This window comes from Amblyraja radiata, chromosome 28 (genome assembly GCF_010909765.2).
Source record: "Amblyraja radiata isolate CabotCenter1 chromosome 28, sAmbRad1.1.pri, whole genome shotgun sequence".
NCBI lineage: Eukaryota > Metazoa > Chordata > Chondrichthyes > Rajiformes > Rajidae > Amblyraja > Amblyraja radiata.
Window position 1 is genome coordinate 17301231 of NC_045983.1, and position 15770 is coordinate 17317000.

The following is a 15770-nucleotide window of genomic DNA, read 5'->3' on the forward strand; positions in this document are numbered from 1 at the left end:
GAGAGGTCACCAGGGGTCGCCTGTATGGTTGTGAGAGGTCCTCTTTAGTCTTTTCTTCACCAATACGGTTTTACCGACCATATGAGTTTTTCTAAACATCCTCACGGTCTTTATAATTTCCTCGAATTTCAGCAGTGGCTATTGGGAGACGTGCATGGTAAATTTCTGAACAATGTTGGAAAAAAATCTGGAAGTATCTACAATGGTGAAAGGAACAATTTAATCAATTGGGTGAATACAGTACCGCATACAACACAATCGTTCTCTAGGAGTCCTAACCTTCGTGAGGTGTTGAATAAGGCTTTTCAAAGAAAACATTTGGCAAATGTTGGCATAGTGTAGCCTCAATTGAAGTGACAGCACCATTGTAACAGAAGGTGTAAGGTAGCTGTAGCAACAACATCAGATAACTCGGTGAACAGGCTGGAGATTCCCTTATAACTAACAAACAAAAAGGAGTTGATCCAAATTTAGCAACTCAGCATAAAATACTGTCATTATTTTCAGATATTTCCGTTCAACAGATTTTTATTTTTGTTGGCACTCCTTTTGAAGGCAGCATTTCCTATCACAGATCTTTAGAATGCCAATTGTCAGCAGTAGCAGCGCTGCTTCTGTGACAGGGTTGTGAGCTCGTATGGCACGGTGGCGCAGCGGTAGAGTTGCTGCCTTACAGCGCCGGATACCCCGGGTTCGATCCTGACCACGGGTGGTGTCTGGATGGAGTTTGCACGTTCGCCCTGTGACCGCGCAGGTTTTTATCCTCCCATATCCCAAAGACCGACAGGTTTGTAGGCTAATAGCCTTGGTAAAATTGGAGATTGTCCCTGTGTGCGGAGCTCATTGGTCAGCGCAGACTCGGTGGGCCAAAGGGCCTGTTTCCGCGCTGTTTCTCCAAACTAAACTAAAGCTCGTCCAGTATCATTCATTTCAGGAAGGTTTTTTTGCTCATTTTCAATGTGTGATCTTGCTGTGTGTGTGCATAAATGGCCCTGGCTCCACACACTCTGTGCAGTGCATACAAAAGATAATTGATGTCACAATACTTTAAAATCTGACGTGATGAAAAGTCATATCGATGGGGGATGTTTGTTTTTCTGGAATCAAAGATTAAAATAAAATGCAGATGCTGGAAAACTGAAACAAAAACCGAAAATGCTCAGCAGATCAAGCTGCATCTGTGAGAACCTGCTTGACCTGCTGAGCATTTCCAAATCGCCTCCATTGATATGCTTGCTTTACACTTATTTGCATAGCAACTGTGTGCAGTATATTAACCGAGTTCAGTTTCTCCTTAGATGGAAGTTATTTATGAACAGCTTGGAATGTGGGTGTTTCCTTTTGTTGTCCTTCTTTAATTGTCCTTGAGTTACCTCTGTCAATCACGTGGACAGTCCAGGTGGAAGGTCCTCCCGACCTTGTGGTTGGGTGAGGGGTTCCGGGATTTAGACCCAGCCATCAGGAAGGAAACGGAATGATCTCAGGATGATGTGCAACGTGGAGGGGACCTCCAGGTGGGAGGTTTCCATGCCCTCCTCCATGGTTGTAAAGCTCTTGCATATCAGAAGTGAAGATGGAGTAATTAAGGCAAGCAACCGCCCAGTTGTTTAAGGGGCAGATGGAGTGCCAAACAAGGAAGCTGCTCAGTCCTGCATTATGTCAAGTTTCAAACATGTTGGACACTGTGAAAGGCCTGGATAGAGTGGACGTGGAGAGGATGTTTCCACTAGTGAGAGTGGCTGGGACCTCTGGCCCTCGCCTCAGAATAAAAGGACGTTCCTTTAGGTAGATAAGGAAGAATTTATTTAGTCAAAGGGTGGTGATTCTGCGGAAGTCATTGCCACAGACGGCTGTGGAGGCTACGTCAATGGGTATCTTTAAGGCAGAGATAGATAGATTCTTGATTAGTACGAGTGTCAGGGGTTATGGGGAGAAGGCAGGAGAATGGGGTTCGGAAAGATAGATCAGCCATGATTGAATGGCGGAGTAGACTTGATTCTGCTCCTATCACTTATGAACTTATAATGCACTCATCCAGGCAAGTGGAGAGCATTCCATTACATTCTTGACTTGCCTCTAGGTGGTCTAAATAGACAAAGTCCTCACAATGGGATACCCACCCTCAGACATGCTCTTGTAGCCATGCTATACATGTGGCTGGCCCATTTGAATCAATGGTGACCGACAGAATGCTGTCGGTGGTTCATTCGGTGACGTGAATGTCAAGTGCATTCCTAGCAATTCTGCAATGCCTTAATTTGTCATTTGTCAGGCTGCACCTAAATGTTGTCTAGACTTTGCTGCATGCAGATGCGAGCTGCATCATTTTGCCATTAAAAGGAATTCAACATTTTGCAATCGCAAGGGGGCTACATTGTTAGGTACGGTTCGCACTAGCCGACAATGGCCTCAAACCATTTACTGGGCCAGGAACATTCCTCTGTAGAGACCTGATGCACTCTGTGGAGGCCTAAAGGTAAACGAGTACATGTACTCATCTGACTGGTCTCTTCATAATCAGTCCAGTCGATCATTATGGTTTTGACATTTGATTGACAAAAGCAAACGGCTACAGTATGGGCTTCATTCAATTGAATGTTAATCACTGCTCTTACAAATCCTCCTCCCTCCTAATGGTGTTGTCATTTGGATTTCCTGGAGACAAAGTCGCTCTCACACAAGTTCCATGTCACCTAACAGGTTAATCAGGATCTTTCTCTTTGAGTTAACCACGAGATATGTTGGTATGAAATTTTATTTTGATGTCAGCCTGGGAATGGGAGCTCCTGGACCTCAACATGTCAAAGTGGGGATGGATTAGCCATGCCTTGCTTTCAGCTCTACACTTCTCATAAACCAGCCATTGTTATCAAGTGTAGCCTCTCCTAGAGGCTCGTCACCAAAAGATGGTGAACCCCGATTATTGTTCAGGCAGGAAGAGGTGACTATTGCCGTCTTTGGGATGCTGGCCAAGTTAAGGAGCACCTTAGGGGTACACTTTCACTTGACAGGTCTAAGAATTGTTTTATTTATTCAATTTAAGAGATCTAGAAAGGCAAGCATTTATTGCCCATTCCCAGCGTGGGGGGGGGGGGGGGGGGATTGCCATGAGGGAGAGGGGACGGGGGAGGGGAGGGGGAGAACAAAGGAGGACCTGGCCCGGGGGGGGGGGGGGGGGGGGTGTAACTTTGTAAGCGCCCTTTATGGGCGACTATTTACATAACTTGGGTGTGCAAGCAAAGAATTTCACTGTGACTTGTGACAATAAAGTATTCAATTCAATTCAATTCAAGCCCTAGAGAAACCCTTGGTTAAAAACACTGACGTTTCTGTAACAAAGAGGTTCCCATCTTGTTCTCACCTGGGGGTGGTAAGAATTTGTTCCATTGACAGTGAGGCAACAGTGATTTCCGTCCAAGTCAGAATCACCTGGAGAGGTGGAATGTTTCTTGCACTACGGGGCAACAAAGGCGCACAGCTCTGCGAAATGCTTCAGCAAATTGCTGGAATAAATGCTGTTGATGGTGTACGTTCCAGTCTGAGAGTGAGGAGGGTGGAGGAAGAAACAGTGAAAAATAAATATATATAAAATAAGTAAATTCTAATTCTTGATCATTTTAATGTCCTTGAGCTATCTTCACAAACGGTGCAAAGGATAGATGAAACTAATCACTATACAACCCACATTACAAGTGGCACATAAAGGTCCCGACCTGAAACTTCACCTACCCTTTTTTTCTCTCCAGAGATGCTGCCTGACCCGCTGAGATACTCCAGCACTTTGGCACATAAACTAATGCCAGTTCCTTCCTTCAGAGCCAGCAGCAGGTCAGGTTCAATGACCAAATGCAGATTGAGCCCCTATTTATAGGCAGTCCAGTTAATCAAAGAATGCACTGTCCCTGATCTCTTCATTAACAGGATTACCTCGACTCAAATGAGGTTCTTAGCTGTGACTGCCTTCTTCCATTAACTGAATTCATTATCATTAGAGAGCCCCAAATGCATTAACCAGCAATATTTTTGCCATTTGTTAACATTGCATCTAATTAAGTGTCTTAATTATTTCCAGGTGTATTGGCGGATGTCCAGCGACACTTTGGAGTTAGTGACAGCAAATCCGGATTGTTGCCTACAGGTTAGTGACCCGTCGCTAACTGGTTAATTTAACACCAGGTTCCATCTGGCATGGTTCTCCAATAGCCTGGCAGTGAGTAGTGGAGTCCTGTGGCCAAAATGTGATATAAGATGCTCCACGTTTAATGTTTAGGGTGGCATGGTTGCGCAGCGGTAGAGTTGCCGGCTACGGGTTCTGTCTGTACAGAGTTTGTACGTTCTCCCCATGACCTGCGTGGGTTTTCTCCGGGTGCTCTGGTCTCCTCCCACACTCCAAAGACGAACAGGTTTGTAGGTAAATTGGCTTGGTAAATTTGTAAATTGGCCCTAGTATGTGTAGGATGATGGTGTTAGTGTGTGGGGGTCACTGGTTGGTGCAGATTCGGTAGGCCGAAGGGCTTGTTTCCATGCTGTATCTCTAAATTAAACTAAACTAACCAGTAATTATGGACAAGTCTTGGATAAGAGTCAAAGCTGTTTTGGAATTTCATACGAGATTGTAAACGAGGCCAATGGAGGAGAACCGTTGATGAGTCTATGAGTTGTAGACTGTACAAGCGTGAGTAAGTACCATCATAAAGATTGTGTTATGTTTTTGAACATTCGAGTTCTCTCAGCTTCAGTGACATTTTGCGAAACTCTGATCCTGGGAAAACTTAAACTCACTAATGCCAAGCTTCATTTATATTGTAATGTCACCCCTTCCTCCTTCCCCCTTCCTCCTTCCCCTTCCCCTTCCCTTTCCTCTTCCCCTTCCCTTCCCCCTTTCCCCTCCCTTTCCCCTTCCCTTTCCCCTTCCCTCCCCCCTTCCCTTTCCTCTTTCCTTTGCTCTTTCCTCTTTTTTCTTTCATCTTCCCTTTCCCCTTCCCTTTCCTCATCCCCTTCCCCTTTCCCCTTCCCCCTTCCCCCACAGATCACTTTCACAACGGTCATTATTTGAAAAGAAAAACTAACGTTTGTTCTAATGTTTTAAATATGAGAGAATCACTGCAAAGATAAATCAATACTTTAAAAAAAATATTGAATGGAATTGAAATTATTTCCTTGGGCACAATAGAGACAAAAGTAGGTTTACAGTGAAAGGATGTGGAGGAACACTCTCCTTTTTGAGAAAGAAGAGAATTAGTCGTGTGTGCTAAACATTTGCTGCAGTGTGCAGCTAAATCACTTCAATGCAAATAGCCCTGCACAGGGACTTCACGAAGCAAGCCCAGTATTTGTGCGATGGATTATAAAGGAGGAAATGAAAGGCAAGGTCAGTGGTTTGCAGCTGCACACGACGAAGTGGGAACTTAATGATGGAAGAGAACCAGAAATAAAAATAGTGTTTATCTCTCTGGGATTCGATAAATCTATCTTGCTTTTATCCTTATTTAAGCTAGGCCCTTAATTTAAACAGATGAAATAATGGCCAGTTGATGCTAAAATACTGACGATACTCTGAGACCCTCCTGAGGCTGCAGGCAGGCTGCCAGCTAAAAATCAGCATGTCTCCCTCCGTCGGCCAAAGCTGCAATGTCATATCTGGAGAACTTCAGGTTATTTGAGATTTCCAGCATCTGCAGTGTTTTGCTTCTGGCCTAATACAGTTCAGAACGTAGTGAGGTGCTACACCACTGTATCTCCCTCTTTCACATGGAAGGCTCCATATTTGCGGGGAGATGGAGAGGGGATGGTGGGGAAGGGAAGGGGAAGTTCATAAGTTATTGGAGCAGAATCGGGCTATTCGGCCCATCAGGTCTACTCCCCCATTCAATCATGGTTGATCTATCTTTCCCTCTCTACCTCATTCTCCTGCTTTCTCCCCATGACCATTGACACCCATACTAATCAGGAATCTGTCGAACTGTGCCTTAAAAATACCCATTGACTTGGCCTTCACAGCCCTCTGTGGCAATTAATTCCACTGATTCACCACCCTCTCACTAAAGAAATTCCTTCTCATCTCCTTTCTAAAGGTACATCCTTTTATTCTGAGGCTGTGGCCTCTGATCCTAGACTCTCCACATCCACTCTATCCAGGCCTTTCACTAGAAGAAGGAAGGGAATGGGGGAGGAGAGGGTGGAAGGTTGGAGAGGAGAGGAAAAGGATGTTGAATGGCAGGGAGGCGCGGAGGACGGATAAAGTGGGTGTCGTCAAATATGTAGCGCGTAGCTTGGGGAAATCAGCCAGGGTCTCACTAAATAACGAAACCTGCGAATGGCCATCCTACAAAGCAACGCAAATCATGTTCCTGCAGGCACTTATTGCTAAAATATTATATTTACAGCTTAAAACACAGAACATTACATTTATACCACCAGTTTAAATGGATTCAATCAGGTATTACAAAGTTGGTGCTTTGTGAAATAATTTTAGCTTCAGAATTGTATATAAAACATGTTATTAGCTGTGGTAGTCTAAGCTTTGTGAGTCAGTCTTGCAAATGGATACGTTGCACCTGTAAGGGCCCATCCTGACCATGTAACACCACACCTTTGGTTCCACACTGCACCACAGAGCTATAACGTTCACACACAAACGTATTAAAGGAGGCTATACATTACATTTTTCCCGTTTTTCACAAAAATAAACTAATTTAGTAAAATTGGAGCATGGCGCAGTTCCCGCTAAGTTTCTGTTTTTTGTCTCTGGCGATATAAGGCAGCGACTCCACCACTGCGCCACTGTGCCACCCAAATATTTGAAGGCAAAGGGCAAGGCGAACACGTTTCCAGGCATGTCTCTCTCGAACCTGCCCCATGTTTTCAGTTATGCCCAACTCAAAACTGCCCCAGAAACACCAGGAGGGCCAAGGATCTCAATTCAGGATCACAAAGTCTCATAAACCATCACCACACGCACTGCCCACGTACATCCCGAGTCCCATTAGTGGGAGAGTCTAGAACCAGAGGTTATAGCCTCAGAATTAAAGGACTTTCATTTCGGAAGGAGATGAGGAGGAATTTATTTTATCAGGGTGGTGAATCTGTGGAATTCTTTGCCACAGATGGCTGTGGAGGCCAAGTCAGTGGATATTTTTTAAGGCAGAGATAGATAGATTCTTGATTAGTATGGGTGTCAGAGGTTATGGGGAGGGCAGGAGAATGGCGTTAGGAGGAAGAGATAGATCAGCCATGATTGAATGGCAGAGTAGACTTGATGGACCAAATGGTCCAATACTACTCATTCCTTCTGACCTTAAGCCGTACCTAGCCTCAGCAGGAAGTTAGACCCAGCAATGGTAATGGTGGCCAAGCTCATGGGTCCTAATGGTGTTGACGGATCGAAAATGTGCTGTCACATTTGGCCGCATTAGTGGAGCGGATAATTTAGCCAGCTTTACTGCCTGCTGTTTGTTGTCATCTTACTCAATTTGAGATACTTCTAATATTTCAAAAATCAGTGCTGAAGCAGCTGACTTTCTTCTAACTGGCACTATGCTGGACCTGCACAGTGGGTGAGCTCAGTCCGTGGAGCTCATTACATTAACTGCTCACCAGACTGAAAGAGTTGGCTCTCTTCCCTCCCGAGGTTCAATGATAGCTTCACCGAGAACAGCGGAGATGCCAAGAGTGGAGCTGTTGTTTTTAATTTGGTTACAGGTTCATTCTTTACCCGGTGCTGGTAATTATGTTGTGTGATATAAATCTCTGGTAGAGCCGCCATCAATGTCGACAACCCATTAGTGAAGAAGCATTTTAAACGGACTCACCATGTCTCTGGCTTTGTTTAATATGCGTAAATTTAACAAATGGTCCACATATGTAAAATTTAACCTGCATTTGTCCTGCATTGAATGTGAATATGTCGCTGGTTCAAAGACTGGAAGATATCTGATATGAAGGTAGACACAAAATGCTGGAGTAACTCAGCGGGACAGGCAGCATCTCTAGAGAGAAGCAATGGGTGACGTTTCGGGTCGAGACCCTTCTTCATTACAACAGCCACATATCTGATATGAATTTGTCTGCAGTGCTGAAAAAATCATGATGAATGGTACTCGATTTACAACTCGCTCAGATGCTGGGGGAGTGCCTTTACATAATAACTGATTAAATCTGAAGGCTCACATTGCAGCAGATTGCCTGTCCAGAAAAGTTTCCCCAGCCCAGAGTGGAGGTTATTCCACCAGCCGCATTCCCTGTATGGATTGTAACTGAAGGATAGGATCAACCACTCTTGGCTGTGACCTGTTTTGTTGCATGACCCTGGCATAGTTTGTTTGCAGCGTGGAAACAGGCCCTTCGGCCCACCAAGTCTGCGCCATCCAACGATCACCCATACACTAGTTCTATGTTATCCCAGTTTCGCATCCTACACACTAGGGGTAAAATTACAGGTCAATTAACCTACAAACCTGCACATCTTTGGAAGGTGGGAGGAAACCGGAGCACCCTGAGGAAATCCACGTGGTCACAGGGAGAACACACACAGACATTTCCCCTCATCCCTAGCACTCTCTCCCCCTCCTCTTCACCCTCCCGCTTCTTTCCCCTCTCCTCCTCCCTTTCCCCACTCCCTCTCCTTTCCCCTACCCTCAGTCACTCACTCCTTCCATAAATCCTCTCCCCTCCCTACCCCCCTCCTCTCCCTCTATTCCCCCTCCTCCCCCACTCTCCCTCACCAGGATCTCGAGGTTGCCGCTCCTCTCCCTTCTTGCGTGCCCCAGAGGAGCATCAGCCGTCTGTGTGGATCCTTAGCTCGGCCTGGAAACACCAGCAGCTACGGCCGTGCCTGTGAGTGGGGGGGGTGGAAAGCTTGGAGTAAAGACGGGGGAAGAGCCATGGGGGAGAGGGGGGTATCACGGGGGAGGGGGGCAGGAGCCAGCGAGGAGGACCAGAGGGGAAGGGGCTGGAGCTGCGGGGCGTTGTGATGGCATTTGGGACACACAGCAGGCGCTGGATGCTCTCCTCCGCTGGGATAAGATTCTCCGCTTTCCGTTTGGCGACATCTCCCAGGCCGCTTCCGGTCCTTCCGAAAATTGTGTCCTGTTGGAGACTTCAGCCGGTCACCCACAGCGTCCCTCAGTTCCAGTAAAGATGCAATGGTGCAGGAAGGGGCGGACCATCCCGCGGAGTGACAGGAGAAGAAACCTATCCGCGCGGTGCTGACTGGCAGGAGAGGAGATCGATCTGCGCACGCGCGGCTTTTAAGACATTTAAACCTCGCTAACTTTTACAATATACCATCGTTCGGAACAAAACTTGTTGCACTCGCAGCACAGGAGAACGGCGAGTGAGGTGCCGGAAAACCATAGCGCTATCATGTATCATTTTTGCGCAAATAGAAAAACCGCGCAAACTGGAAGAGCACAAGATCAGAGTTTTAGTTATGTATATAGATTTCAGGTCAATAAACTTTCGTCAGTATTGAGATTGTGTGACTATGCAGGTATCAGTGAGAGAGAGTGGGATCACGGAAAACTCGGTAGATGTAGGAGCAGTTATTTGGCCCAATTTTCACATTCACCATGGGAGCTTTGATTTCTATGATTAAGTCGATCTCTTTTAATTGTTATGGATTTTCTGAAGAGCAGATTGCCAGGTCATTACCATATAAATTGACTGAGTCCCAGCACAGTGTCACTGGCAGCCCCTTTATCAGTAGCAGCGGGTGGCGAGACTCAGGCGTGTCCTTGAACTTCCTGCTGCTCCATGAGTCCCCGCAGATCCCCCCCTTGCCCACCTTGCTCACGGTTGCATGGACTGCCGACATTAAAATGTGGCACCTGTCTTGGGACAGGGCAGGTCCCAGCGATTCTACCAGTAGGTTGCAGAGTTTGTTCATGCAGAGAGGGGAGCTCAGCGAGGCCACTGCATTTTAACATGGGCTGCCTGACAGGTAAGACCCTAAGCGGGTAGGTTCAGCGAAGGTGCTTAAAGGGCTCAGCATCGAATCACAGCACATAATTTCGGTCTTATTAGCAGCGATTAATCAATCCTTGCCCAGTGCAGAATGGGGGCGGGGGGAGGGGAGGGGAGGGGGGAAGGGGGGGTGGGCAGAGGGAGCTGGTGGGGGGGGGGGGGGGGGAGAATGTTTCAGGTCAGTGAAATATTCAATAGAGATGCACAAGCATCAAAAAAGATTTTAAACAGTGCAACATTTATTTGAGTTGGAGGAACTCAAGGCGTTCCATGAAAGATGCATCGATTTTCGCAACGTTCTGTATGTAAAATTCCTAATTAAACTTGAAATTACAGGAATCCAGGGCCAAAATTGACAATTAAAAAAAATATAGAGTATGGGTAGGAGAATAGGTAGGACATGAAGATTCACATTGTCAGTGATGGGAGGCAAAGGTATTCAGCAGGATCATTGCATGGTGTCCAAAACATTGAATCTATATTGTTTTAAGAAGCAAATATAAACACAAGTAGGAAGTGCTAGTAAAGTAACAATCATCATCGGTAATTAATTGTTTCTCCACTGATCTCGCATATCCTCCAGCAGATAGGCACAAAGTGCTGGAGTAATTCACCAGGTCAGGCAACGTCAATTGAGAAGACATTGGAGACATTTCAGGTCGGGTTGGGATGTTTCTGGTAAATACATCAGACATTATTGGTTGGGCTGAGGGATTACCTACCAGGATTACAAGGCTGATGTCATCCTGAAATACAACGCGGATGAAGCCAGAAGTTTGATTTTATCATTTAAAAATAAATTGGATAGGTATATGGACGGGAAAGGAATGGAGGGTTATGGTCTGAGTGCAGGTAGATGGGACTAGGGGAGAATAAGTGTTCGGCATGGACTAGAAGGGCCGAGATGGCCTGTTTCGGTGCTGTAATTGTTATATGGTTATATGGTTAAACTAGGGGCAATTCACAGAGGCCAATTAATTTACAAACCCGCGCGGCTTTGGGATGTGGGAGGAAAACCGGAGCACCCGGAGGAATCCCACGCGGTCACAGGGAGAACGTGCAGACTGCATCTGCGCCACTGTTCCTCAATTCGGGAAATTACAACTTGCAAATTGTCTGCATCTTTTCCAACGTTATAATGATAACTACACTTCAAATGTCTGCGATTGGCCAAGAAGTGCTTTGGGACATCCTGAGGTTATTTAATTACCATATAAATACATTATTTCACCGTTGTTTAATGCGATGAATACATTTTGAGAAGACCGGCATTGGTGTCATAATAATAGCAGAGAATGTGGACTATATTCAGCAGGTCAGGCAGCATCTATGGAGTGAGAAACAGGGTTAACATTTCAGGTGAATGACCTTTCATCGGAACTGGTCATCATAAATTTAAAACGCTGACTCTGTTTCCTGCTCCACAGAAGCTGTCTGACCCGCTGAGTGTTTACAGCAATCCCAGTTTCATTTGGCATTTCTAGCATGTGGAGTATTTTCTTGCTTGTCAGTGGGACGCCGTTCCAGCTGGGTTTGTGTATCATTAAAAAACCCATAGACAGCCTGGATCGCACATGTTAGGGCAAGGATTTATTCCCAGCCCCGTACATGTGCCATAAAATGGAGGAATGAGAAAATGCCAGTCATAATGTTAAGTGCAGCGAATGTGTGCGCAGAAGGCAGTAAAAAATCAACGACAGTGATAATTTGCAGGGAAGATAGGAGAGTGGAGCCAGCTGGATTACTCTTACTTAGCTACCTGTGCAGATTTGATGGGCGGAATGATCTCATTTACATAACAGTATAGAATATAAGAACATTCAGGAGATGGCAGTACGGGAATACTGACTTACTGACAGTCAGGGATTCAACCAGTCATGTATTCGAGACCTTGCTGAGTTTCCATACATGCACATACATGTGTATAAAATCATGAGAGGAATAGATCGGGTAGATGCACAGAGTTTCTTGCCGAGAGTAGGTGAATCGAGGACCAGAGGACACAGGTTTAAGGTGAAGGGGGAAAGATCTAATAGGAATCTAAGGGGTAACTTTTCACACCAAGGGTGGTGGGTGTATGAAACAAGCTGCCAGAGGAGATAGTTGAGGCTGGGACTATTCCCAACGATTAGGAAATAGTTAGACAGGGACATGGATAGGACAGGTTTGGAGCAATATGGACTAAACACAGGCAGGTGGGACTAGTGTAGCTGCGACATGTTGGCCAGTGTGGGCAAGTTGGGCCGAGGGGCCTGTTTCCACACTGTATCACTCTATGACTATAAGGGGGCGAGTGCACAAGATGATGTACAATCCAATCTACCAATGGTTAGTCTAAGAGGGCGGGACGTTTTGGAGATGAGAGGCACTGCGATGCGTACATCCAGGCAGCTTGCAGTCTAATCTGGAGCAAACTGATAAAACACTTTCTGAGAAAAACAAATTGGGCAGATCAGTCGTGAATTCCATGATCACGGTGAGTGCAGACCCATCCCAGCACTAAACCTGGCGAAGGCTGATACTTGAGATTGGCTGTTCGTGGAAAGTTTACGAGCTGACAACTTTGGAATACAGTGACTACGTACTTTTATGGTCCAAGCGAGATTTGCAGCTTGCATTTGGCAAGAGATAAAAATGTCTATAAACTTACCCACCCTCCCAGGCTGAAAATGAATGAGAACCTAGAGATCATGAGCGACTAATATTTATTTCAATGTATTCACTTTGTTGCGATTGGTGGTGGGAGACGGGAGTTATGGCATTTTTTAGATGTTTCTCTGCAAACTGAGTGGCATTAAGAAAGTAGGTGACGTTTCGGATTGAGACCCTTCTTCAGACCACTTTATATTCTAGCCAGAGAGGGTGGGTCTCGACCCAAAACGTCACACACTCCTTTTCTCCAGAGATGCTGTCTGACCCGCTGAGTAACTCCACCTGATCTTATTAAACCTGCATCTTCCTACACACTGAATAGAGTGGGTTGTTTTCCTTGGAACAGATGAGGCTGAAAGGTGATGTAAGAGAGTCATATAAACCATGAAGTGGATGGATAAGGTAGATAGGAACAATTGCTTTCATATGATGGGGGTGTCTGACCCAAAAGGATGGAGGTTTTAGGTGAATAGCAAGCGGTTTAGAGGAGGTTTGAGGGGGAGATTTTTTTCACACAGAGTGGTTGGAATCTGGAATGCACTGCCTCAGAAATTGGTGGAGGCAGATAGTTCCACAAGATTTAAGAAGCATCTGCATAAAGGCTTGAATCACCAAGGCATGGGAGGCTAAGGACCTGAGGTGGGTAAATGGGATTAGTATAGACGGGTACACCAGGTAGCACGGACAAGATGTGCTGAAGGGCTTGATCTGTGCTCTGTGGCTCTCTACCCAGCTTTGGCCTCTGGTGAACTGCCTCAGGACCTCACGGAGCTGACGAGCACCTCAAGGATCAGATTTAGCAGTGGGTGCCTGGGATAATACGAGAATATCATTCAGTTTGGACTATCTTTTTCCCCTGTTCAAGATTATTAAATCCCTCCGATAAAGGAAGAACCCAAAAGGTTGTTGTCAGCTGAGATATCGCACAGAGAGAGAGAGAGGAGTTCTAGGAATAGACAGCAAGTTTCTCGCAAACAAGACAGAAGCCAAGCGTCAGATGCTGAACACATGTGCTTACTCAATTGTAGATGCCCAAGCATTTAATTGCTTATGCAAAGTGAGGAGTGACCTTCATCGCAATCTCTGAGCAGAGTTTCATCTGCAATCTCTGTAGGTAATGAGATGCAAATGTCTGGGCTGACCGTATCTGAAATAATATCTATTTTGAATTGTATTGTCTGGACCTCATCTTCCTCTCTGGGCACTGCATCCTGTTTCCTTAGTGCAGAGCCCTGTGATCTGGTAGAGGAGGAATAGCTGACTTGGCTACAGACACTGGCGTGACTATTAGCCAAGAATATTTATTGGTAAGAGAATTCAGATCAATGTGTCTGAATGTTTCCCACAGAGGCATCAGCTGTCAGGAGCTGCTGTTCATGTAGTTTATGTATTTAAATATAACCATGTATGCAATAAGTTCATAAATTCATGTGATGGGAGCAGAATTAAGCAATTCAGCCCATCAAGTCTACTCCGCCATTCGATCACGGCTGATTTATCTCTCCCTCTCAACCCAACTCTCCTTCCTTTTCCCCATAACCCCTGACACCCGTACTAAGCAAGAATCCATCTATAGGAGCAATAGTGTCAACCTCCAGGACACAGGAGCTTAATCTGCTGTTCTATATCATGAGCCAACGTTGTAATCTGCTCCATTTTTCCACCCTCCTTCCATTTCCTTGCACAATCTTAACGCCCTGTAATCCACCACTTTGGAGGGTATCGAAACATTTTACTCAGCCTTCCCTCAGAGAACATATCCTCTTTTGGGAAAGGAGAGAAAAGCTTCTCGGCGTCAGCATTAGAGAGCAAGGTCACAGTGAGTGTGGACCAGCTATTCTCCTCATCCTTCCTAACACCAGAGGAAGTTATTTTCATTCTGCATGATGTATTTTAAAAAGTGATGTAAACAAACCATGCGTTTAGAGGATGTTGAGATGTTATCACTTACATGTACATGATGTAACCGCACATGTAGGAAGTTCCTTGCAGTTGGTGTAAACACCCTTGCTTGATCCTCCTGCACCACGTAGCTTTTAATTGTAGCGAGAACATCCTGGACCCCAGCGGTATCTAACATCTTAATGTGCCTCAGGATACCTTGTAGACACAGAACGCTGGAGTAACTCAGTGCAACAGGCAGCATCTCTGGAGAGAAGGAATGGGTGACGTTTCAGGTCGAGACCCTTCTTCAGATCCTTGTACTCTGTCTCCAGGTTAACTTGAACTCTGCATGCCATGAGTAGGGCTTCTTTGGAGAACATGAGGGGTGTCATTAAAGGAATGAGTTGAGGGGAAGGGACTGGATAGTAAAAGAACAGAGGTTGCAAGTGGGACTTTGGAGATCAAGCAGGGAGGGAGGGAGCAGCCTAAATAGAAGCAGCTCATCTCATTTCATCACAGCACAGCTTACTTACACGACCACCCTATCCCTTGATTCATTACCATCTTAACATCTGTCTTAAATAGTAACTGAGCCTTTTCTGCACCCTCTTCAAAACCCCCACCTTGCTGTAATGGGACCAGAACCGCACACAATACTCCTAATGCGGCCTAACCAATATTTTATAAATGGTGGAATCAGGAAGCTGCCGAAAATCGCAATGGGTCAATTGAATTGTGTGATGCCGAAATCAATGTGATTATAAGAAGGAGTGAGAAGTCAGTGGGTGTCAATGGAGGTGAGATGTTGTTCAGGCAAAAATCTTGTAGCTATAACAGAGGAAGGAAGGACTTAGAGGAATATGGGTAAAACGTGAGCAAATGGACATATTGGGCAGCATGATGAATGTGGCCGAATGGCCTGTTACTATGACGTGTGACTCTATTACTCAATGAAAGTGATGGTACGCTCCACAGTTAGCAAGGAACCTGCACAGTTAAGACACGGCAATAAATACAGACGTTTGATGCCCTCACTTTATTAGCAACTAAAACCATAGCTATAGGGAAATATAGCACTGACATAGGCCCTTCAGCCCACCAAGCCCATGCTGACCATCAACCACCTATTTACACTAATTCATTTTATTCTCTCTACATTCCCATCAACTGCCCACAGACGCCACCAGTCGATGGACACTCTGGGTGATTATTTTCTAGAGGCCAATTAACTTTCCAGCCTGCCTGTCTTTGGGATGTGGGAGGAAACTGGA

The 15770-nt window shown here is 45.6% G+C and overlaps 1 protein-coding gene across 1 annotated transcript in view; it reads left to right on the forward strand.

Moving 5' to 3' along the window:
* Window positions 1-15770, forward strand: part of LOC116988914 (protein spinster homolog 2-like) — a 76916-nt gene that overhangs the window by 15496 nt on the left and 45650 nt on the right. Inside the window, exon 2 of the mRNA XM_033045942.1 lies at window positions 4073-4138. Coding sequence (XP_032901833.1) covers window positions 4073-4138 — 66 coding nt within the window. The remainder of the gene's footprint in view (window positions 1-4072; window positions 4139-15770) is intronic.